A 25,412-nucleotide genomic window follows, 5' to 3' on the forward strand; every position below is an offset into this window, starting at 1 on the left:
AAAGCCTCAGAAAGCACAAGGAAAAGGTTTAGGAATAAACCAACACTGAATCCTAACCAATGACGATTCCAGGTTGGGCCGGCTCAATCCCAAGACCAGGAGGCCTGCTAGAGAGAACCTGAAATGGACTGAGGTTCAACCTTGTCTGGTTACATCCTCATGCAGGTCAGGAGGAGGTAGAGAGCCGTCAGCATACAAAGCAGAGAATGTGAAGGGAGGGGTAGAGGAGAGAGGGAGCGAGGAGGAGAAGTAGGGAGACGTCGAACGAGAGACGGCGGAGTGAGACAGACAGAAGTAACGGTGCCTGCCGAGGTCAGCAACCCGAGACACGTCCAAAACCAGCTTACCGTCCGGTTTTTAGATGCATCCAAAACCAGCTTACCGTCCGGTTTTTAGATGCATCCAAAACCAGCTTACCGTCCGGTTTTTAGACACGTCCAAAACCAGCTTACCGTCCAGTTTTTAGACACATCCAAAACCAGCTTACCGTCCGGTTTTTAGACACGTCCAAAACCAGCTTACCGTCCGGTTTTAGAATGGTGTCTGGTTGCCATAGCAACCAGCTTTATGACCGAAAGATGTGGACAAACAAACATTATAAAACACATCATCATTCACTAAAACCACAGGATAGTGTCATACATGCACAAACCAACATAAACATATCAGATATTTATTATAAAATCTGCTTGTTCCTGTAATCTAGAAAAACAAGTTATTATAAAATAACCAGATTGTACGACTGGATCCTGAAGGCCACTGCTCCGGTATCACCCCTGTGAAAGCAGCAGCATCATCAGCAATATGATAAGATGAATTAATGTGTACACGGTGATAATATCCTTCCTGTAAAAGTTTATCCCAGAATGTCACAAGGACCAATATCATGTTTGATTTTCAAAATGCACATACACATATTCAAAAGATATTTAGTGTAGACGTCTTTTCCTGTAGACAGATCCACATCATCAGTCCTGCTTATCAGGAAAATAAAGGTGTTTCTGGTTAATGGCGTCAGAGTAGCAGCATTATGAAACACAGCAACCATCCCTGTGTGGAAGCAGAGCAGCATCCTGGAGAAAATCCTGCTGGAAGGAAAAGGTCAAGTAAAGTCAGTCAGTTCGTTCAGGTCAGTCAGAACTTTGTCAGTTACGTCACTCGTTCTGCAGAAAAGCCAAATCAGAGCAGGTAGATTTTCCCTGCATGTAGGAGGATCCTTGAAGGCCAATATGGCATCGTTTTAGAAAGACATGAAGTCTACTGGAGTTTTCTTAATCAATTCTTTAAACTCCAAGATGATATGGACATTAAACCAATTTGAATTTCTGTTAATTATGTGTCCATCATCACCAAATTTTGCTCGAGCAGCTTTTTCTCTTTTGTTCTTTTACAAATCTTTTATTTAAACTTCACAAGAGAATCAGTTTAAAACATCCATGGATATCAGATTATTATGAAATAGTTTGTATTTTCTCCCGGTACCTCTCTGTATTAATTCTTACAGTGTACTTTCCCCTGTTATTGCAAATAACAACAACAACCAAAAAAAACTATTTTATCTATATTACTGTAGGTTTGTTGAACTAGTTTTTCAAGTTTCCTTTCTTTTACTTAAACTAATTTCCATCTGGTTATTTGCTGACAGTTAAACGAGGAGCTCCTTTAATTTTTAATTTTTTCCATTTATTAATCACCATTTTCTCTCAGTACCAGGGATTTATTTTCCTCTAAGCAAACTGTTTATTAATCCATCCTCTTTTTTTTCTTCTTCTTCTTTCTGACAGATTTCAGATCTTTAGTTTGCTTGATTGAAATATAGATCAGGTCTTCAGTGTTGATTCTTAAAAGTAAAATAGCATGTATTTTTCTTCTTTTATATATGTTTGAGACCTTTATCTCAAAGAGCCATGTTCTCCATTTTAATTTACCAATGAGCCATGACAGATCAATACCAAAGAAAATCATTCCAGTATATGTGGATGTGGCTGCAAATAACCCCTAAATGCAGCATGTTATGGTTCACACATGAGACCACGGGGCAAAGTTATTATGCAGCCTTTTTAAGAGCAAAATGGAAGCTGTTTCAGGTTTATTATAAATTCTGGACACCAAGAAATTCAAAAGCTTAACTTAAACCAAATGTGAGCAAAAATAAAATAATCAGGACCCAGAGACACACAAGCAGCTTTTGTACAAATCACGCACACACTTAAAGTTGTCAGGAAATCAGGGGACTTGCAGCTTGCATCACCACAGAACCAAGCAGGGAAACTGCCGTTCGGTATTTACATAAAAGCACATAAGGATCAGTATGTTGGCATTTCCACCTCTGGCAGGAAGGTTTTACTCTCTCACTGCTTCAGCTGTAGGAATGAGAGAGAAACCATCTTATCAGATCCTGGGTCAGCGGTTAGACGGTAATCTGGAGGAAATATAAATTCATGTGTCAGTGAGTCACTGTTAGGATGCATCTGAAGGGATCAAATAAAGAAAATATTATTTTCATCTCGTTTTACTAATTTCTCTTTCTTTTAAAACAAGGAGCCGATCAGTGTTTGATAACTGAGGAAAGGTTGTTGCCACCAGCTCGCTAAACATGTTCTCTGTTTTCAAAACCAGACAGGGTTAGTAGCTCATCATGTCATGTTGTCATGTCGTCAGTAGCAAGCAGATACTTCATTGCAGTGAGCGTGTGTGTGTTTGTTCATGTAAATGTGTGTGTACATGTATGTGTCTCTTGTTCCAGCTGTGAACTCGTCTTATGTGCAGACCTACTCTAGAACTGAAGCTGTCTTTCGTTTACTTTTAGCGTCTTCTCTTCATAAAAGATAAGATGTGTTAAACTTCGGTGTATTAACAGAGTTTTGTATTAAATCATGAACTATTTATGGTAAGAAATCAGAACGTCTCACCATCAGTGTCACGTGGTCACATGACTGCTTCCATCACCGAGTCAGCTCTGCCGGGGATCAGTCAGATGGCAAACCGCCTTTTGATTTTATGCCCAATGACCCTTCTCACCACATGGATGTTCTCTCTCTGGTCAGCAGACCTGGATGGTTTTCCATCCAGAACATAAAATAAGTCTTTATGCAGATGATGTATTACTTTTCCTTCAGAACTCACAAACATCACTCTCTGAGACAATCACAGTTATTAATAAGTTCTCATCAATATCTGATTATTCTATTAACTGGTCTAAGACTACAGCCATGTCCATCAACTGTGACCTACAAAACATCCCTAATATCAAAATACAGACAGGAAACATTAGATATTTAGGTATAAATATTTCCCCCAGATTATCAGATTTAACAAAATTAAACTATGTTCAGCTACTAAAAACAATAGAAGATGATCTCTTACGGTGGGGGCGCTTACCCATCTCACTAATGGGGAGAGTTGCCACCATTAAGATGATGATTCTACCTAAAGTTAATTATTTATTTTCAATGATACCCACTAAACCCTCCACCAGTTGGTTTAAATCTCTGGACTCTTTCATATCCAAGTTTCTTTGGAAAAACAAGCCGTCACGTATCAGTCTTAAAACCTTACAGCAGACTAAAGATAGAGGAGGACTGGATCTACCAAACTTTAATCACTACTTTATAGCTAACAGGCTGCAGTACATCTCAATGTGGCTCAAACCCAGTTATCTGGATGAGCCGTGGCTAGATGGGGAGCAGGCTTTGTGTGAGGACTTAGTCATCTCTGACCTGCCGTTCATCAGCTCAACCATTAAACCATATAAGTGCTTTAAAAGCCTTAACATCCGTTTTTCCTTAATGGCTTGGTGGGAATTCTGTAAGATAACCAGATCTTCCCTCTTTCCATGTAGACTTACACCCATCTGGAACAACCCTGACATCCTGCAGAACAAAAAGATGATAAACTTCACTCAATGGAAGACTAAAGGAATACAACAGTTAGGACAGATAATAGAAAATGGAAACTTTGTATCTTTCAACACAATTGTCTCACAGTATGGAATCAACAGCAATAAATTCTTAGAGTACCACCAACTAAAATCAATTATATGTAAGAAGTATACCCCTGTACAGTTAGACTTGCAGCTTCCTGTCAGAATAGCAGAATTCTTGAATCTTAATACTCCAAAATTATTATCAAAAATATATAGATTACTTGCAAAGCTAGAAGACAGGATATCTCTCCCAACTTCAAAATGGGAAGATGATTTATCTAATAACTTTGATCAGAAAAGATGGTCACAAATATGTTTAAACACGTTTAAAATGACTCAGAATTCAAATATACAACTAATACAATTCAAAATTCTCCATAGAACTCATTATACAGGACACAGGATGTTCAGGATGGGCCTTTCACCATCAGATATCTGCCCACACTGCTCTGAGAACACTTCTGATAGCTACATCCATGCGCTGTGGTCCTGCACACCTGTCCAAAGGTTCTGGATTAAGGTGTGTGAAGATCTCTCAAAATGGTTTAAAACCAGTTTTTCTGCAAACCCCACACTTTGCCTACTGGGCGACCTGGGTGACACTAACATAGAAATACACTCCATAAACTTGGTCCTCGCAGTCTTATGCATCGCAAAGAAAACTATCCTTGTGAACTGGAAAGATAAGAATAATTTGTCTATCCAGCAGTTTAGAAATCTCCTGTTAGATCACATCAGCATTGAGACAATGTCTGCCTCCTCCAGGAACCAATCAGATGACTTTCATTCCCTCTGGTCCCCTGTGACTGGCTACATCACCTAATGTAGGTGGAGGATTGCGGCTTCGCTGGGATCGGGGTGGATATGGGTGGGGGGTCCCTGGTGGCTTCGGGTCTCCGGTTGTCTCCTGGGTGGGGATCTCGGCTGCTCCGCTGCTGGGTCGGCTGGGGGTTCCGGTCTGGGCGGGCGGCATTGGGTGGGCCCCGGGGTGGGACTGCCTCGTGGCGGTGGGGGGTGGCTGCCGGGGTGCCTGGGTCGGTGTCCGTCGGCCCCTGGCCGGGTGGCCGGTCGGGCCCGGGGTGGGCCGGGTGGGGGCCCCGGGCTCTGGGGTGCCGGGTCTCCCCCCTCTCCTGGGGGTGGGGGGTCTGCCGCTGCTGGGGGGGGCTGGGCCCGTCCGGATGTGCCGTGCCGGGGGTTGGTCCGTGCCCTGGTGCTTGGTCGCAGCCCCGGAACCTGGGTGGGGGTGTGTTTGTATATAGGTGGGTGTGTGTGTGTGTGTGTGTCTGTAGGTATGCGGGTGTGTGGGTGGGTGTAGAGGGATGTGTGTGCTGTATGTGTGTGTGGGTGTGTATGAAGGTCTAGGTGTGTGCGTGTATGTGTGTGTGAGTGGTGTGCGGGTGTGTGTGTGGAGGTCTATGTGGGATGTGTGTGTGGGTGTGTGTGAAGGTGTGTATATATGAGTGTGTGCACGTGGAGGTCGAGGTGTGTGTGGAGGAGTGAAGGAGTGGGTGGAGGCGTGAGTATGTATGGAGGTGCTTGTGTGTATATGCAGGTATGTATGTGAGTGCGTGTGTAGTGGTGTATGTGTATGGAGGGGTATGAGAGTGTGTGTGTATGTGGGCACCGGTGTGTGTGTTTATAGGTATGTGCGTGAAGTGTGTGTGTGGAGGTATGTGCACGTATTGAGGTGTTGGTGTATAGAGGTGTGTGAGAGGGTGTGTGAGTGGCTGGGGGAAAAAAAAAAAAAAAAAAAAAAAAAGTGTGTGCGTTTGCAGGGGGTTAGGACGTGTCCTCTGGGGGGCGCCCTGGCCGGGTGTTGGGGGCGTGGGCCTGGGGTTCCCTTCCTTTGCCTCGCCCCCCTCCCACTCAGAAAGAGGAAAGTGGCCCCTTGGGCTGGTGGCTGGCCCCTGGGGGGGTTCGTGGCGTGCCTGGGTTGGGGTGCCTGCTCCGGGCCTGTGACGCCTTTCGGGGCCGGCGGGGGACGGGGGCGCCCTAAGCCACTGGCGGGTCGTCTTCCAGGGGGGAGGCTTACTCCCCTCTGGACCTACATCTCCTGACCCCTCCCCTCCCCCACTCTTCACTACATACACAGGTAGGGCTGTGGGAGGTGTGCTTGTTGCGCTGGGCGGGGCAGGGGGGTCATCATAGTGGCCCTGTTGCTTCGCCGAGCGGCAGCATGCCTCCCAGCTTTTAATTCCACTTAGTCACTGAGCACAAATAACATTTGCAACATACAAACACGTTTTGGGGGGTGGAACATGCGAGGTCAGGTGGGTGGGACTGCTTAGGTGGCCCCACCCCCTCCTCAATGCAGTTACTGCCCCCCAATTTTAACCCTCTTTTTTTTAATTGCAAACAGCACATAATATATTCCATCACTAGTGGGGAAGGGAGGGGGGATGGGGTCTTCAAGCGCCCCTGTCTCCATGGATGGCCCGGGGGCGGGGCGGGCCGGGTGGCCTGTCGCGTTGGCCCGGGGCGTAGGCGGGCTGTCCCGGGGGGTTTTGGCTGCTGGCCCTGGGGGGAAGGTGCTGTTTTGGGGGTGGGGAGTGGGGGGGCGGGGGCGGGGTGGGGGGTTGGGGGCCTGGCTCGTGTCTCCTCGCCTCCTGGCTGGGGCTGTCCCCCCGTGGCGTGGGGTGGCGGGAGGATGGTGGTGGGGGGATGGTGTTTGTGTGTGTGTGTGTTGGGGGGGGGGGGTGGTGTGTGGGTGGGAGAATGGTGTGGGTGTGGGGGGATGGGTGGTGGAGGGATGGTGTGTGGGAGGGTGGGGTGTGTGGAGGTGGATGCGTGGTGTGTGGGAGGGGGGGTGGTGTGGGTGTGGGAGGATGAATGGTGGAGGGATGATGTATGTGTGGGAGGATGGGGTATGTGTGGGAGAATGTATGGTGCAGGGATGGGGGAGTGTGTGGGAGGATGGATGGTGGAAGGATGGTGTGTGTGCGGGAGGATGGATGGTGTATGGGAGGGAGGATGGTGTGTGTGTGGGGGAGTGGTGTATGTTTGGGAGAGTGGGTAATGGAGGGGTGGTGTGTGTGTGTGGGAGGATGGGTAGTGGAAGGAAGGTGTGTGTGTGTGTGTATGGGAGGTGTGAAGGTGGATGAATGGTGTGTGAGAGGGAGGATGGTGTATGTGTGGGAGGATGAGTGGTGGAGGGATGATGTGTGTGTGGGAGGATGGGATAGGTGTGGGAGAGTGTATGGTGGAAGGATGGTGAGTGTGTGGGAGGAAGGATGGTGTGTGTGTGGAAGGATGGATGGTGGAAGGATGGTGTGTGTGTGTGGGAGGACAGAGTATGTGAGGGTTGAATGGTGTATGCGTTGGAGGATAAATGGAGGAGTGGAAGGAGAGTGTGTGTGTTTGTGTGTGTGTGTGTTGGTCTGGGGGGGGGGCAGGACTGGTTCTCGGGGTGTGCGGCTGGGCGCTGGGGTGTGGGGCTGGCCTCTGGTGGTGGCCGTCTGGGCGGGTCCCCCCGGGTGGCGTGCTGGCCCTCGGCCTGTGGGGGGGGGGGGGGGGGGGGTGTCCCTGCGCTCCTGGGCCCGGGCCCTCTGCCCCGTCTGTCCCGGGCGGCCGGTGCCCGGGGGGGTCGGGACTGCTGGCCTCGGCCCGCCGGGGCGGCTCCTGCTGGGGTCTCCTGCTGCTGCCTTCCTGGGCGGGCGAGTGGTCGTCTCTGTGGACCGGTCGGGATCTGTTGCCTGCGGGGGGGCCGGTGGCCTGGGTCTCGGGACCGCTGGCCTGACTCTGGCCTCTGTTCAAGTGAGTTGGCATCTGCATGATCACTCTGCATGGTCACTCCTTCCTGAACGTCTCCACACAGTCTTTGCGTCGCCGTGTGGCCGAGTTCTCCAACACATCCACACAGGTTTCTCTGCGCGTGTTCTTGAATACAGCAGTTTCACTTATATCTATTATCATATTTTGTTTCTTTTCTTAATTATTTCTGTTCTTATTATTATTATTATTACTCTCACTCTTATTATTATTATTGTTACTATTATCAACTAGTTGTGTAATGACCTACTGGCTAGGATGATCTTAGCTATATATGTTGTAAGTAGTATGGATTACATGGTCTTCTGTATGATGTTTCAAGTCCCCACCCGCACTCCCCACACCCTTTCTGTCCCTCTCTCTCCCCTCCCTCTTCTCTCTACTTTCTTTTCTATCTCTCTCTCTATCTGTCCCCTCCGGTCGAGTCCAGCATTAAGAGTCTGATTTAATAAAGTTTTTCATCAAGAGGGACTTTATACATGTAGTATAAATCCCTGCTTGATAGAGTAAAATTGCCCAGCACCAGACAGCAGCCAGACAATCATTCTGTTTGCAACGATGCTGGACAAGACAGGTTAAAAAAAAAAAAAAAAAAAAAAAAAAAGACCTGGATGGTTTTCCAACCTCTGGCCCCCACCACCCACCTCAGCCCAGTGGCCACGCCGCCACGGAAACTGGGCCGGAAAGGTCACACAGTTTTCTTGTGAGCTTTGGTCTTGTCCTCTGAATAAAAGGCACGATCAGGAGCGTTGTGGAGGATGGTGTTCCACCATCCAAAACCAGATGTTTACACGTCCATCAAACATCTGGTTTCAGTCTCTTTGAAACTGGAAGCAGAGGAACTCTCTGGTGGTAATTGCTGGAGATCTTGAATCCTATAGAGCATCAGGTGGAGCAGGTAGGAGCAGGTGGAGCAGGTAGGGGTGGGTATCAGTCTCAGTTCATAGGACATGGTGGTGATAGAGTGTTTTTTATATCAGTGGGTCTCTGCTGACTTTTATCCCGGCGGAAGAACTGAATCGGGTCAGGTGAGAAGCCTGTGAGCTTCAGGAGAGGAAAAGGAGAAAAAGGAAAATAGGGTTAATATTTATCCTACAGAGTGTGTGTGTGTGTGTGTGAGGAAAGTTGGAAGTGTTTTCTCTCAGAGATTGGATAATGCTAAAAATAAATCTTCAGTGTATGTGTGTGTGTGTGTGTGAGCAAAAAGCATTGCAAGTAGAGTGTCACTTAACTTCAGAAAATGTGTCCTTGTGCATATATTGAGTGTTGTGAAGCAGAACAAAACATTTCCTCAGACTGATCAGATTATTTGACAGCTTGTATTTTTTCTCATGAAGGACGAGAAATGGAAGAAAAAAAAAATGTTCTCAAAAACTGTTGTTCTCAAAGTCAGTTTTCCGTACACGCCTCTTTCGTAGAGCAGACTTATCAGCGCCATGAATTTAAATAAATGACTGAAGTTGGATAATGTACTTAAAACAAAACCATCGGGCTATTTAGTAGGTTTTTTTCTGTCTGCTACAGGCTCAGTACTTCTCTATGTTTTATCTGTCAGAAACCTTTATGATATTTTTAGATCTCAGTTCAGCTTCCTCTTATTTTTTATTATATTTTAATTTTTTTTCCCCTAAACCATTTTTTACCTTTTTTTTCCCCTTCCTTCGGACTCAGATTTCCTTCAGCAGTGAAGACACCTACTGAGATCCATTCAGAATGAATGAATGAATGAATGAAATGAAAAATACTTTATTAATCCCAAAGGGAAATTCAATATTGTAGTAGTAGTAATTTTTTTAGTAAAACAATCACATTAATTAATTAAGGGCTTTGTTCTTCAGCCTGATAGCTGCTGGAAGGAAGGATCTTCTGTATCTCTCTGTCTTGCATCGGACTTGAACAAGCCTCCCACTGAACACACTCTGTTGTTTCGTCACGGCGTTGTGTAGAGGGTGTGAAGGATCTTCCATTATCTTCGTCAGCTTGTACAGAATTCTTTTTTTGATGATCAACTCCAGCGGCTCCAGAGTTACTCCAAGCACAGAACCAGCTTTCTTGATCAGTTTGTTAATTCTTTTCAAGTCTCTGGTTCTGATGCCGCTGCCCCAGCAGATTGCTGCAAAGCTGATTGCACTTTCAACAACAGACCTGTAGAACATTTGCAACATTTTGGTGCAGACGTTAAAAGATCTCAGCTTCCTTAAGAAGTAGAGTCTGCTCTGACCTTTCTTGTAAATGTACTCAGTGTTGCTTTTCCACTCAAGTCTGTTGTCCAGCTGAACTCCAAGGTACTTGTATTCCTCCACCACCTCCACCTCCTCTCCCATGATGGAAACACTTCTATGTGTGTTCTTGTTCCTCCTGAAGTCAACAATCATCTCCTTTGTTTTCTTGGTATTCAAGATGAGATGATTGTCACCGCACCATTTCACAAACTGACCGACCAGTTCTCTGTACTCTGCTTCTTGTCCATCACTGATACACCCAACAACTGCTGAGTCATCAGAGTATTTCTGCAGATGACAGAACTCAGAGTTGTACTGGAAGTCTGAGGTGTACAGCGTGAATAGAAATGGTGAAAGTACAGTCCCTTGTGGTGTTCCAGTGCAGCTGACCACCATCTCAGACACACAACCTTTCAGTCTCACAAACTGTGGTCTGTTTGTGAGGTAGTCGTAAATCCAGGTGGTTGTGGAGGGATCCACCTGGAATTTCTGCAGCTTCTCACACAGCAGAGCAGGCTGAATCGTATTAAAAGCACTTGAGAAATCAAAGAACATGACCCTCAAAGTGCTGCCTGACTGGTCCAGATGAGAGTGGGCTCTCTGAAGCAGGTATATGATGGCATCTTCAACCCCAAGCCCATTACGGTATGCAAACTGTAGTGGGTCCTGAAAGGTGTTCACCTGCTTGCTGAGGTGAGCCAGTAAGAGTCTCTCCAGGACTTTCATGACGTGAGATGTCAGGGCGACTGGTCTGTAGTCTTTTGGTTCAGCTGGTTGTGGTTTTTTAGGCACTGGAACAAGGCAGGATGTTTTCCACAGCACCGGGATTCTTTTCTGGCTCAGGCTGGTGTTAAACAGGTGCTGGAGAATCGGACATAGCTGTTTTGAGCAGGTCTTGAGAACTCTGGGACTGACACCATCTGGACCTGCAGCCTTGTTCTGGTTCAGTTTCACCAGTTGTTGCATGACTTGGTTACAGGAGACAGACAGAGTGGAGGTGGAGGCAGAGGAGGTGCCATGCGTACGCTGGTTTTGGAGGCTGGGGGAATTGGCGACACAGATGGAGAGGTGGGGAATTAACAACACACTGCATCCAGAGTCCTCTTGTGGCAGCGTGGGGTCCTGTCACCATGTCTCCAATTAATTTTGCGCTCTGGCTGTATGACCGCAGATGTGATTTCGGCTCACTGGTCAGCGTGCATGACTTCAACCCGGCAAGAGTTCATAACCCGTCTCCGCTGTCTATGCGTCCTGCTACACTCTTCCACATCTAATTTCCCTAAATATCAAATATTAATAGATAGAGAATAGATATACTTTAAAGTATAAGAAGGATTCATAACAGCAGTGTTATATGCTGCACAGGTGAGCTATAACCACACAGCCTAAGGACCTTCCAAATAAATAGAAAGCTAAGAAAAATAAATCTCCTATCAACATATAATCAATTTGCCACTCACGACACTTACTCTTATTTCTCACGCCACTAATGTGGCTACCAAACAAAATAATTTTTCGACTCTCCACCTCACTCACTAATGCATCGATTTCTGCCTCTGTGAAGTTGCGTTTTTTGGTTCGCTTCCCTGCGGTTGCCATTGTTCATGGATCACAACATGGATCAGCTGGCTCATTTTAATACACGCTGGGGTACTTTGCATTGACCATTTATGGTGGAAAGTGGGTGTGTAGTGGGCGGAACATGAGCCAAATTCACCTGCGCAAACTTCAAGGACGAGTGTGATTTATAAAGGGGAAATTGCTTGCACCTGTGCGTACGCACGGTTTTATAAATCAGAATATTTTATGGCGTACGCCAACTTCCGGTTTTGGGCGTAAGTACACTTTTAGTAAGAATCCTACGCACAGTTTTATAAATGAGACCCCAGGTCCTTGACTGAGCTGCAGGGTGACAGAGTGGAGGTGTGACAGGAAAGCTGTGGGCTCATGGAGGGTGTGTGGCTAGTTGGGGTTGAAGCAGGAGGTGAGCTAAACCTATTGAAGAACATGTTCAGTTCATTCGCTCTGTCCAGACCTCCATCAGTCTGATCCTCCTTTATCCCGAAGCCAGTGATCTTCTTCATTCCTGACCACACATCCCTCACATTGTTTTTCTGAAGCTTACTTTCCAACTTCTTCCTGTAGTCCTCCTTGCACTTCTTCATTTGTGTTTTAAGTTGTTTTTGTGTGGACTTCAATAACTCCCTGTCTCCATCCCTAAAAGCTTTCTTTTTGATGTTCAGCAGCTTTTTCAGGTCACTGGTGATCCAGGGTTTGTTATTGGGGAAGCACCTCACTGTTCTTGTTGGAACGGTGCTGTCCACACAGAAGTTAATATAATCTGTCACACACTCAGTCAAGGCATTGATGTCATCTCCATGAGGTTCACATAGGACGTTCCAGTCTGTAGCCTCGAAGCATCCTCTCAGAGCATCTTCAGCTTCATTAGACCAGGTTCTAATAGCCTTTCTAATGACTGGTTGTTGCTGAACGATGGGCTTGTAGGAGGAGGAGAGAAGAACTAGGTTATGGTCTGATCTTCCTAAAGGTGGCAGGGCAAAGGAGCTGTATGCATTTTTAATATTTGCATAAAATAAGTCCAACGGTTTGTTTTCTCTGGTGGAGCAGCTGACAAACTGTTGGAAAGTTGGTAGAGTTGCAGAGAGGGAGATGTTGTTAAAATCTCCAGAGATCGCCACAAATGCGTTTGGATGTTGTGTTTGAAGCCTGGCCACTACAGAGTTAATGACATCACAGGCTGCGTCTGGAGCGGTACCAGGTAATATATATACCGCTACCAGAATAACGCATGTGAACTCTCTGGGTAAATAATACGGGCGGAGACTCACAGCTAGCAGTTCAATGTCTCTTTTGCAGATCTTCTCTTTAACAGTGACATGTTCAGGATGACACCAGCGCTGGTTTACCAGCACCGCAATTCCACCTCCCTTCAGCTTCCCGCTGAGTTGTTTATTGCGGTCTGCACGGACCGTCCTGAAGCCGTGTACAGACGCATTACAGTCTGGGATGTGTTCATGCAGCCATGTCTCGGTGAAGCACATAATACTGCACTCTCTGTATTCTTTAAGAGACCTGGTTAGCACCTGAAGTTCATCAATTTTGTTAACTAGCGATCTCACGTTTCCCATAACAACCGTTGGAAGAAACGGTTTGAATCGCCACCGTTTTTCTCTCTGCCTCGCTCCTGCCCTGCATCCTCTTCTCTTTCTTTTCAACTCCGTTGGGATTTGAAGTGTTGTTTCACTGATAATCTTGAGTTTGGAGAGTTTTATCAGTTGATCCCGATGGTAAACAAGTCTCGTTGCCATGGAGACTCACGATAACAAGTCTTGCGAAAAAGAAAAAAGAACAAAATTCTATTGAATTTTTACCTATTTGTTACCCATAAAATTAAATAATTCTCCTGTGACAGGAGTGTAATGTAAACATTACGTGTTTAACTGGTCAGGGGGTCTTAATGTTTGTTTTTTTTTTTTTTTTTGTCATCATAGACGACGAGACATTCATTCTGGAAGTGGAGAATCACAGGATTCTCCACTTCTCCTGTAATTTTGTGATCTTGCGGTGGAGTGTACTCGTGGGCACTCCAAACCTAACACGCTCCCAGTATAAAATGCTGTGTCATAGCATAGAACAGCGGGAGAGCCCACATCAATGGTGCACCACCCCCAGACCAACCCAGGCCATGTCTTCCCTCCCCAACCCGCAAATTAGGGGTTTTAAAGACTGTTGTAGGGACAAAGTCAAGACAACAGGACTCAGCTCTTGTATGATTTCTCACTAACGTTTTTGGCTGATGGGATTAAATTTGGCCATGGTGACTGGTGTAACAGTTGTAATTGTGGAATGGCCCTTTAAGACTTCTCTTGGTCGTCTTCTAATGATGACATCATCAAGATACTTCGAGAAGACAGGAGATCGTCTTGCGAACGCTTGGACTGCAGACGGACATTTTAGGGAGCTCGGCTCTTTTCCTTTCTTTTTCCCATTTGTTGTGACGGACGTGTTGTGTGGCGCTGTTTTATTTATGTATGATGAGACAGTAGCCGTCCAACCGGGCTTCATATGGTTGACGAATGTCCTTTTATTAAAGAGCACGCACTGTGGAATCTTCAGTACCAGTGTCGCTGTGAGTTTGTCAACTTTGTGGCAGCTTTATCCGGCTAACTGAGCTAATTCCTGTACCACAACACGCTCTCCCCGTTACACTGGGTTGAGCTGCATCATGTGATGGCTAGCACCTTCACCTTGCAGTATAAAGGTTCCTGTATGGAACCTCAGCCTTTCTGTGCAGACGTTGAATGTATGGGTTCTCTACGACTCCTCCCACAATCCCAAAGATTAATTGGTGTCTCTAGATTCCGCCGAGAGTTAGAGTGGCTGTTTGTCTCTGTGTTGGTCATGCAGTGACGTTCGGTCAGGAGAGACAGGCAGTGCCTCGCCTGTCATAATGAAAGTTAAAAAGTACAGTACATAAAATAAATATTCATGTTAAAAATGCATTTCCAGTATGACTACACGTTTTTGGCATTTTATTAAGTAAAAATGGCAGAATTTGCGTATTTCCCGATAAAAACACAGGGCAGAAATCCCGGGAGAGGCAGTGGCAAGGTATGCCTCTCGTCTAACTGTGTGATCCAATACAAACTGGGTTGCATGGTGCTTGCCCGTTTCTGTTCCTCAGCATAGGGCCAATATTAACTTTACAGAAATATTTCTTATACACCATGACTCACACTGAGAAGCACAACAATAGTTACAATTATAAATGTAAATTAAAGCTGCAAGCAGCGTTGGAGGCCCTCGCACCTCTGGCGCCGCTTCGGCCTATTGCACCGCCCCATCGGCCAACAGCCTCCCTCCAGCAACACAGCAACACAGCCGCTCTTGCCCACAGCCATAAACCCATTCTTCCAGAGTTTATCTTCATCAAGAGGTGATTTTCGTCATGAGAGGATCAACTTGCACCTCAGCCTGTCCAGTGATGACATCTGAAGCATTCATGACCTTGTTTCATACAAACTGTGTTGAATTCCCACAAACCGGAGCATGATTTCATCAAGAGGAAAATTCCACGTGGCCACTAGGTGGCGCTATAGTCGTTTTCATGTAGAACCATGTTCAGGTTGGAACTCTAATGAGAACAGGAAAAAATCAGTTCAACTAGTCAACTGACAGCAGAGCTAGAGCCACTTCCTGTTTCATGGCCAATGATATAACCATAGGGGGCGCTATAGAGCCAAATAACCAGCATATGTCTATTTGAATCAGTTCCAGGCCTGACCACTGTCCTCCCTGCCGAGTTTGGTGGAGATCAGGAGTACATTGGGTCCGTTACAAGTACTTCCTGTTTCATGGCAGTGGACGCCATTCGCCATGGTTTTGCTTGACAACGGAACTTGAGGTTTTTTTTCTGTGGTGTCATGAAAGGGTTTGACCTGATCTCAAGCACTGTAGAGTGTGTGAGTTTAATCCCTGATGAGCGGGACCCCAGTGTCTGAGAAAGGCACTTCCTGTTTCCAGGGGGCGTGGCTTAGGCCAAGACCAGAACTAGTTACATGTATCTGTTCAGGAGCAGACCCTGATTAATTACTGCATGTGTCATCTTGATTGGATGAAAATTGAGGGATTTATGCAGATTAATGATGTCACTCCGCCTTATACAACCTTGTCATGGCGCCACGGTCTCGCCATGCAGCGTTGAGCAATGTCCAGATGACAAGATCAGGACTTGTAGATGTGGTTGGCATGGAACTGAATTGAAACATGTGCAGTTTGGTACAGGATGAGTGTTGTATTTCAGAAATAATGGATTCCGTGCTTGATGGCGAAACATCAAAACTTGAGGAGGCGCCGCTGCTGAATGCCACCTCCTATTAGAAAATTTTCAATAACTTTTGACCACACATGCCTCTGGATTGTTCAGAGTGAGTTTGAGGTAAATACGATAAAATCTGTAGGAGGAGTTCGTTCAAATGCAAGGCAAAGAAACATGCAAAAATGACCCCAAAAATGACACTTTTTTCAAAATGGCTGACTTCCTGTTGAAGTTATCATATAGGTCCAAGAGGCTTTTTTGTACATCCTCCCAAGTTCTATCAATATACTGGATTTCAGCCATATCGCTCAATGTAGTGGGCAGATATGATCAATTAAATATTTGTAGGGGGCGCTATAGAGCCATATTGCAATTTTTCCAGCATATGTCAATGTGGCTGAGTTCTAGGCCTGACCGCGTTCCTTCCTGCCAAGTTTGGTGGAGATCAACGTTACAATGGTTCAGTCACAAGTACTTCCTGTTTGATGGCGTCGGACCACTATTCGCCATAGTTACGTTTGGCGAAGAAACTTGAGATTTTTATTGTAGTATCATGAAAGTGTTTGACCTGTTGTGAAGCACTTTCAAGTGTGTAAGTTTCATTCCTGAGGGGATGGACCCCGTCGTCTGAACAAAAGCACTTCCTGTTGGAAGTGGGCGGGGCTTAGGGCTAGACCAGAATTGGTGATATGAATCTGTTCAGGGCCGGACCCTGATTAATCCCTGCAAGTCTGATGGGGATTGGATCAGAATTGAGGGATTTATAGTGATTTATGATGTCATGGCGTCTTATCGAAGTTCGCCATGGCGCCACGGTCTCGCCCTGCAGCGTAGAGCAACAGTTTTCACTGGATATCATCACCAACTTGTTTTCTGCTGTCTGACCCAGTTTGGACATGGTTGTGTGCAAAACGTGAGATAAGTGGGTCTTCGAGTAAAAACCATGACTTCCTGTCAGCAGGGGGCGTGGCCAATTTATAACCTAAAAATTGACATGTAGCTGTGTTCAGGATGGGACTGGCATCATACATGGCCATTTTGGTTCAGATACAATGTTTTATGTGGAAGTTATATCACTTTCGTTCTTTACAGCGAGACATCAAACTTTGAGGCCCCGCCCCCTCCATGCCCTTTCTCCTATTAGAAAACTTTCAATAACTTTTAAAGACACATGCCTTCTGAACATCCTGAGCTATTTTGGTAGCGGTACGATAAAATCTCTAGGAGGAGATAGATTTTGAAAATGTCAGTAAAACGCCAAAATGGCGACTTTGACCCAAAATGGCCGACTTCCTGTTGGTTTTAGGCTGTTACTCCAAGAGGATTTTTTGTTCGCCCAAACATTTGGAATACATGTAGCGATTTTCATAAAGATTGATGACGTGCAGTGGCGGGGCATCATAAATAGGTGGCGCTCTCATTCAATTTTGCCCGAACAGTCCCGAGCACCACAAAATACGTAAATTTACACATTCCCTTGGGGGGGCACGCAAAATTAGGCGCGTTTTCGCGCATGTTCAGGTCCCCAAAAATGCAATTTACTTTTGACAAGAAGAAGAAGAATAAGGAAGAAACGGAGCAATTACAATAGGCCTTCGCACCGCCTTCGGTGCTCGGGCCTAATAAGAACGTAATAAAACCAGTTCAATCAGAGGAATAAAAACATGTACCCACCTTCATCCAGAAAATGATTTATTTCTGACCATGAATGGGTATTTCCTGTAAACAGATGTTTTTAGTTTTTAGTGTGGGTCAGTTTCGTCCCCTTTAAACAAGTTTATCATTTTCACTTTGCTTCACCTCCGTCTGTTTATAAGGACATCTACTGAATCAGCCAGAAGTTTGTTCTGGTTTGTCTATAATGAGACATACGTTTCCTTTGAGTTGATGGCTCCGGCAGAATAATCAGGACTCTGAATCATCAGTTCTTTGCTTTCAATACTTTGGAAAAAAAAAATACAAGAAATAATTTTGGTTCTAAAATGAACCAAGGTTGTGTCACATAAAGAAAAAATGAAATTCTAGATATGTAACTAACATATAAATATATTTTCATACATTTTAGTTTTTATTTTATTTGTCGTAGGATTGACGCTTCATCCAAATACCAGGACTTCATCTCTACCAGGAATCTGATCCGACCAGGACATCCTGCTGTCTACCAGCTGAGAACAAAGAAAGAGGAGTTTGGATCTCTGACCAGAATGACTGTTGGAAAAAAAGATGTGAACAAAATCAATAAAACCATCTTACTAGTTGGAGAAACAGGAACAGGAAAATCTACTCTGATCAACGCTCTGGTCAACTACAGCATGGGGGTGAAGTGGGAGGATGGAGTCTGGTTTCAGATCGTAGAGGAAAAGGAGGAGAAGAGAAGTCAGACAGAGAGTCAGACATCAGATGTGATGATGTACCAGATGTTTGGGTTTGAAGGTAAAACTCTGCCCTACTCTCTGACCATCATCGATACTCCTGGATTTGGAGACTCCAGAGGAATCAAACAAGATGACATCATCAGTCAGAGATTATTAGAGTGGTTTAGATCAGATGATGGTGTTCAAGAGATTAATGCAGTGGGTCTGGTGGTGAAGTGGACTGAGAATCGACTTAGTGACCGACTGATGTACGTCTTCAACTCAGTGACGTCTCTGTTTGGAAAAAACATGGAGAAAAACATTGTAGCTCTCATCACACACTCAGATGGAAGAAATCCTAAAAATGCTCTTCAGGCTCTTGAAGCTGCAAACATTAAATGTTCCAGAGATGAGGAGAATCAACCTGTTTACTTCCTGTTTAATAACTGTCAGCATGAACACCGAACAGAGGAGGAGGAGGAATCACTCAAAGCCGATTATAAAATATCACAGAGAGGAATGAAACAGTTTACTTTGTTTCTAGAAAAAACTGGACCTCAGAAACTGAAGACAACAATCAAAGTTCTGAATGAACGTATCAGACTGACAGCCTGCATCCAGAACCTGCAGGACAGAATCAGCCTGACTGAACTGAAACAGACAGAAATCAGACAGATTCAAGAAGCTCTGAAGAAGCATGAAGGAGAGATGAAGGAAAACCAGAACTTCACTGTAGAAGTTGATGAGGTCTACAAAGAGAAAGAAGACATTGATGGTGGAAGATGGGGGTTGATGTTTTATAAAGCAGCAGTCACCTGTACAGTGTGTGAGGAGAACTGTCACTATCCTGGATGTACGATGGCCCGCAAACCAGAACACTGTGAGGTCATAAAAAAAGGACGCTGCACTGTTTGTACCAGGAAGTGTCCTGCATCAGATCATGTGAAAGAAAAGAGGAGATATGTGACCAAGACCAGGAAAGTTCAGAAGACAATGGTAGATATGGAAGAGAAATATGTTCACAGTAAAACAGAAAGTCAGAGCAAGTCTACCCTCTTAGAGAATCTTGGAGAAGAAATAAAGAAGCTGACAGCAGAGAGGTCTCAGCTGCTGGATGAAGCCTACCACCATGTTGTTAAACTGGAGGAGATCGCCCTCAATGCTGATTCTGTCTCCACTTATGTCCATTTGGACTTCCTGATTGAGAAGATGAAGGAGGAAGGAGACAAAGAGAAGGTCCAGAAACTGGAGAAGATGAAGAGCAGAGAGGATGAAGGAAGTAGACCTGCTGTGCAGTATGTTGAGCATTTCAGGGGGAAAATTAAATAAAACAGTAATACAATCTGAATTAAGTTTGAAATGATTAAAGCAGGTATAAAGACCATAACCTGCTACATATAAACTCCGTCAGCTACATGTTAGATTAGTGAACCTTAAACTGCGAACATACTAAAGTTTTTACAGACTCTGTTCTTTATCTTGGTGAATATAAAATGTGGATTGATGTAAAAGTTTTCATTTATTCCTGATTAATCACGTCTACTGAGAAGCTCAGCGAGTCTCAGCAGGTTTATTAACCCCTTACAATGTAGACGTACTGTTCCCGGTACATGACTACTAATCAACAACATTGCAGCCATGTGTTCAAGCCCCTCCGTCATGAATGCCCACAATATACACATCAAATGAAAGCTCAAAGTCTCGTCTTTCCGATGATATAAACCATTTTGACACGCACACACAGCGCTAACACTAAAGCCTTTTTTACAGAAAAGCAGAAAGTTTAAATGTTGACTTTCCTTACCTTTGAGGGCTCTCTATAGGTCAAACATCAATATTTCCCATTGTGTCTCATTCTGTCTGTACAGGTTAGGCGAGGACAAAAAAAATATTTTTTTCTGTGTGTTCTAAAGTGTATAACTTTTTATCAGTAATACTTACAGTGATTCTGATTGTTGTAGGTGAAACTAGAGAGTGTTACCTTTACAAAGAGCCTGAGCCTGTACTTACAATCCAGAGGTCATATTATAGGCGTTTTTGCCAAAATGACCCCGCTTGATAAGGGGTTAAGCTTGTATCATTTATTTAAAAGGTGTATATTCTGCTTCAGGGTTAATGTGGTGGTTGTTGATGCTTCCACGTTAAAATACATGCATGTTAAAATAAAATATATTCTAATTAAGCTTTAACAAAGAAGATGTAATGAGTAACTGTTTCTGATTTAATTATTTACTGTGTTCATTGTGATGCTCCATGTTTCTGTTTATCTGTCAGGACTCAGCACATATGTCCCTTTAATAGGAATTATGCAGGGACATGTTTATCTAGTTAATCTAGTTTTAAAACACAAAGGTGACTCTGGGAGTTGGTTTCAGATGAAAGAGTCAAAAAGACTTTGATGTTGAAGAAAAAGCCTCAGTTTATTTCTGGTTTCTAACTTTATTTCCTGCTAACTACTAAATCCTAATTTAAGCACAAGCAGCTGTTTATTGTTGTGTTATCACTGCAACATTTTCTGTTTCAGTATAAAGTCCAGACAGAACATTTAGTAAGAAAGTTCATGTGCTGTGTTCATGTGAGTAGTCAAACTGGGACACAGCTGAGTTAAAGGCTCCCAGCTGCTATTACCCACCATAACATAGTTACTATATTTACCATATTTCTTTATTACCTCATATCATTGTTTATTTTTCTTTTGTTTAATCATTATTGTTATAAATGTAAATGAAATCTCCCTGTCATGCACCAATGTGTAGAAAATCTTTAATTATCTTAATAAATGCTTATACAGCAAATTTTCTCTCTGTTAATCATTTCCTTTGTCAATGTTTTTCTTTTCATGTTTTATTTTGTTTTATTTTTTTTTCTCTTTCACCTGTGTTTCACACCTGTACGCTGCATTGTAACTACCAGCACTATGTTCAGAAAAAAGAAGCTCCCAGCTGTTTTATGGCCGGTCCAGCAGATTGTGAGAGCAGCTTGCTCACTGATATCACAAACTAAACGTAACATTCAACACAAGAACATTTGTTCTAATGATGATGTTCTAAAATGTTCCATTCTACTATTGTTCAGATAATGTGAGTGAGTGGCAGCATGTAGATGTTGAACAGCAGTGGCCCCAGGATGGAGACTTGGAGAAGTCCACAAGTTATTTTGGTTCCCTCAGATTTATAGTTACCTATAGGCACAAAGTAGTTCCTGTCTTTTTAAACAAGACTCAAACCAGTTCATTGCAGTGCCAGAAAGTCCAAACCAGTTTTTCAGCCGGTCTAGTAAGATCTTCTGGTCAACCGTGTTAAATGCAGCACTGAGATCCAGCAGTACCAGGACTGAAATGTTTCCGCTATCTGTGCTAAGGCGGGTGTCATTAAAGACCTTAACTAGAGCATCACAGTGCTGTGGTGTGGCTGAAAACCTGACTGGTCGACATCAGAACAGTTATTTAGTTTCATGAAGTTGTGTAGCTGGTGAAAGACAGCTTTTTCTATAATCTTACTAAGAAAATGGAGGTTTGATATGAGCCTGTAGCTGCTCATGGGGGATGAGTCTAGGTTTTTCTTTTTCAGTAGTGGCTTGATGACGGCTGCTTTTAGGGTCTGAGGGAAGATGCCTGAAAGCAGAGGTGTAAGATGTCTAAGGCCATGCATCCTTAAACATTCTTAAAAAACTCGGTTGGCAGGGCATCAAGACACCAAGGGGTGGTTTTCAGATGGCCAATGATCTCATCCAGGTTTTTAGGACTGATCAGAGAAAAGTATTTCATGGTGTTCGTGTCTCTGAGTGGACACAGGGACATATGTAGGGACAAAAGCTGGTAAAAAAATTTATTGGTATTTTCACCAGTGTATTGTGTTTTGATAACCTCTGTTTGGGCTTTTTGTTGACAATAACAGCATCGCAAAGAAAACACAGGAATGATCAGATAGAACAACATCCATCACCACAACCTTGGAAATATTCAGACCTTTACAGATGATTAGATCCAGTGTCCTCTGTTCCACATGCTGAGTCATGGGCTCGACACACAGGAGGTGGCCAACGACAGAAACGGCAGCAGTGCCGTGCATCCCGCTCTAAGATCGCTTTTCTCCAAGAAATTTGATTTGTTATGCTATTGATGGGGATTTTGACATTTTCAAACCAGTCCGTGACGAGACAAAGTATGACAGAAGGAGAGTCAGAATATTTTGCACAAATTGACAGAAATCCTGCTGTTTACTGTATAAAAGAAAGACAACCCTTGGTTCATCCAAGTTTACAAAATAGGAAACCGCATCATGAATATTAGAGCTGGGCAATTAATCGAATTTTAATCGCAATTACGATCTGGGTTTTCAACGATCATAAAAATGAAATGGTCCGATTATTTTTTGTCCTTCGATTTGTGCTGTTTTCAAATCGAGCGCAGCTGTCGTTGCAGCGCTTTGCTGCAGACTCCTCCCACAGCCCCAACCGCTTTAGTTTTATTCAGAACGAGTTGCAGACACCCGGACACACGGGAGGCGGCGTCCTCCTTCTCCATCATTTTCTAAGTAAACTTGCGCGAGGAACGCAACATTTTACATGCACGACTGTCGCCTGTCACTTGGCTGGAGGAGGGCAGCGATTTTCGCCTCAATATGCAGGTTCCATAGGAAATGGAACATGTGTGTCAAGCTCATTAGACCAAAGTTATCAAGAACACAACACAATTCTTTGGCCTCTCTGTCCTCTGGGTTATCAGCATGAATGTTGGAATCACCAACTAAAACTACACAGTCAGAGTCGACACAGATTACTGACATTAGTTTAGCAAAGTCATCAGAAATGTTGCACAGTGTTTAAGTGGCCTGTATATGTCAAGGAACAACACACGAGAGGGGGAGGTCGTCTGGAGAGACACATATTCCAATGAGGCAAAATTTTTTTCTAAGATATCTGCTGCATTAGAGGGAGTCATTAAACCAAACAGCCCCTCCTCCACCTTTCTGATGTGATCTGGCTTCACCAGGGCTGGATTAAAAGTGCAGGGGCACCTGGGCACAGTGTGGGGACTGAATCTCTGAATGGAACTGAATCTCATCATGTGTGTCGGACTGATCACTGAGCAGTGGATTAACCGCAATATTTCCATATCCTATTTATTATTCTCAGACACTTAGATCCTATCCTAGGCCAGTTCCCACTTATTTATTTGTTTGTTTCATGAGGACACTGCCCCAAGAGTAATGTGGCCCCAGAAGTCACTCAAATGCGTGAGTCTCACGGCCAGTGCATGAGAGTTAGCAGACAACATTTTTCACTGCTATTTTCAGCTGATTGCTGGCAGTGACGTCTTCTGGGTGGCTCAGTAAGCCGAATGCAAATTGTGTAAATTCTTCATGAATTTACATTAGAACAGGCAGATGATGAAGTGTTAATAGTTCCCTGGATAACACTGCCCGCCGAAAATTTTTGTAGGCTGTAAGTTCTAGTATTAAAGACGGTGGAAAGGGGGCGGGGCAGGTTACCATGGTTTCCACAATGCACCCCACCAATCAAATAATTCTGTTAAGGTTACAAATTGTATCGATGCGCTTCTTATTCCGTCCTGGAGAGAGGGAAGGTGGGTGCTGGGACAACTAGGTCAGAGCTCACTGGGGAACTGATGGGTGAGGATGAAGTGGGGTGAAAAGATGGGACTGGGGCAATAGTTTGGTTGCAACAGCGACCAGTAGTGTTGTGCGAGTCATGAACAAATCAAGAATCACTTTACTGACTCATAAATCAGGATTCCTCGTCACCACTGACTCTTTCACTGAATCATCCCTAGCTACTTCTAGCGAGCTAATTACAGAGCTAACTGAAGAGACCAAACAACATATGGTATCAATATTGTGCAACGGCTATTCTACCCGCACTTGTAGAAATATATGAAGCTAATCCTTGTCCAGCACATGGAAAATTCCAGCTTTGCAAGATAGTTTTGTCTTTTTGAGGGGGAGGCACATCCAGTATGAGAAGATATCTAAGCAGCAAGCAATAAGTGTGTTGTTCATAGTTATTTTTTCTAGTGTTGCACTGTTTGAACATTGCACATTTACCCAGTTGCATTTATATTTAATTTCATGTCTGAGTTAGAGAAAGAAAAATAAAAGTTTCCCCTTGGAGATCTGTTGACCTTTCACTTTTTTCTACAATTAAATAGAATATTTTCTGTCGTTTTAGTGGTATGAATTAATCAGAAATGAGGTGAAGCTTGTGTGCACATTTAGATTTCAATGTACTCTTCGGGTAACTGACTCAGATTACTCAAAAACCTGATTCACTTTGGTGAGTGACTCATTCAAACTCGACTCCAGTTAGAAAACATCGAGCATACCATCAATACTGACCAGTTCTTTCATCTGGGAGGTGAAGTCCAGGAGGGGTGGGGAGGATGGGGAGAGGGAGGGTGACCTGGATGGAGGATGATGAGATGAAGGGGGTGGGTCCTCGGTGGCATGATTGAAACTGTCTTCAGGAGGGGACTCAAGGTTTCCTTTGGGCTCTGTGTTTTATTGCTTTAGTCTCGCTGTTATTATCCTTGTCTGAGCGTCATGTATTCAGACTAAACAACCTGCTGAATCTCACTCGTCCTCTGATCAGAGGGAGGGTCAGCTGGTTAGCTCATTTGGCAGAACAGAGTTTAAATCCCACATAGGGCGAATATTAGCACCTTCCAGTTTCCTTCCTTCCAGCTTCCAGAAGCTACTGCCTAACCATGGTAAGTGGCTTTGGAGAAAAGCGTCTGCTAAATGACTGAATACTTTATGAAGGTAGAGGGCATCCAGACAGCTGATCATATCCAGCAGTTCAGTAAAATCCTGCTTCAGCACCTCAGATTGTTGTTTAACAGCATCGTTCCACCCCACATGCAGGATGAACTTTTCCATCGTTGGGTGTGCAGACATAATTACAGTAATTTAGTCTCTCATATCTGATACCATTTCCTTGGGAAAGCTCAGTACTTTAGTACGTTTTCCACATGTTTTTCACATCTTTCACACAAAAGTCACCAACAATCAGAGTCTGAGGTCCAGCCGTCTGTTTTTATTTTCTGAGTTGTTCATGTGATGAAAACTGTGAGGAAAACCTGTCAGCAGAACGCAAAGAAACGAGAGCAGGAGGAATGAAGCTGTTCACCTGTAATATTTGCATTCTGAAGGTCTGAAGAAATCATTGATCAGAAACCAGATATAGATGTGTAAATTCTGGTTTCTTCCTTTAGAATAACTGACAAGTAATGCTGAATGAGGGTGGTAACTATAACTATATTTTCATGCATTTTAGTTTTTATTTTA

General features: G+C 44.2%; 2 protein-coding genes across 5 annotated transcripts in view; both read left to right on the forward strand.

Moving 5' to 3' along the window:
* LOC121629681 (scavenger receptor cysteine-rich type 1 protein M160-like) overlaps window positions 1-25,412 on the forward strand; it is a 530,109-nt gene that overhangs the window by 313,770 nt on the left and 190,927 nt on the right. The window lies entirely within an intron of this gene.
* Window positions 1-25,412, forward strand: part of LOC121629682 (septin-2-like) — a 32,734-nt gene that overhangs the window by 5,081 nt on the left and 2,241 nt on the right. For 2 of the 4 annotated variants that reach the window (XM_041969399.1, XM_041969400.1), the window contains exon 3: window positions 17,841-19,785. The exons of 1 other annotated variant lie outside the window; for it this stretch is intronic. In XM_041969399.1, the coding sequence (XP_041825333.1) occupies window positions 17,841-19,437 (1,597 nt within the window). In that variant the 3' untranslated portion in view covers window positions 19,438-19,785. Of the gene's footprint in view, window positions 1-17,840; window positions 19,786-25,412 lie in introns of those variants that run through there. One more of the 4 variants, XM_041969401.1, reaches the window with a different exon arrangement.

This window comes from Melanotaenia boesemani, chromosome 19 (genome assembly GCF_017639745.1).
Source record: "Melanotaenia boesemani isolate fMelBoe1 chromosome 19, fMelBoe1.pri, whole genome shotgun sequence".
NCBI lineage: Eukaryota > Metazoa > Chordata > Actinopteri > Atheriniformes > Melanotaeniidae > Melanotaenia > Melanotaenia boesemani.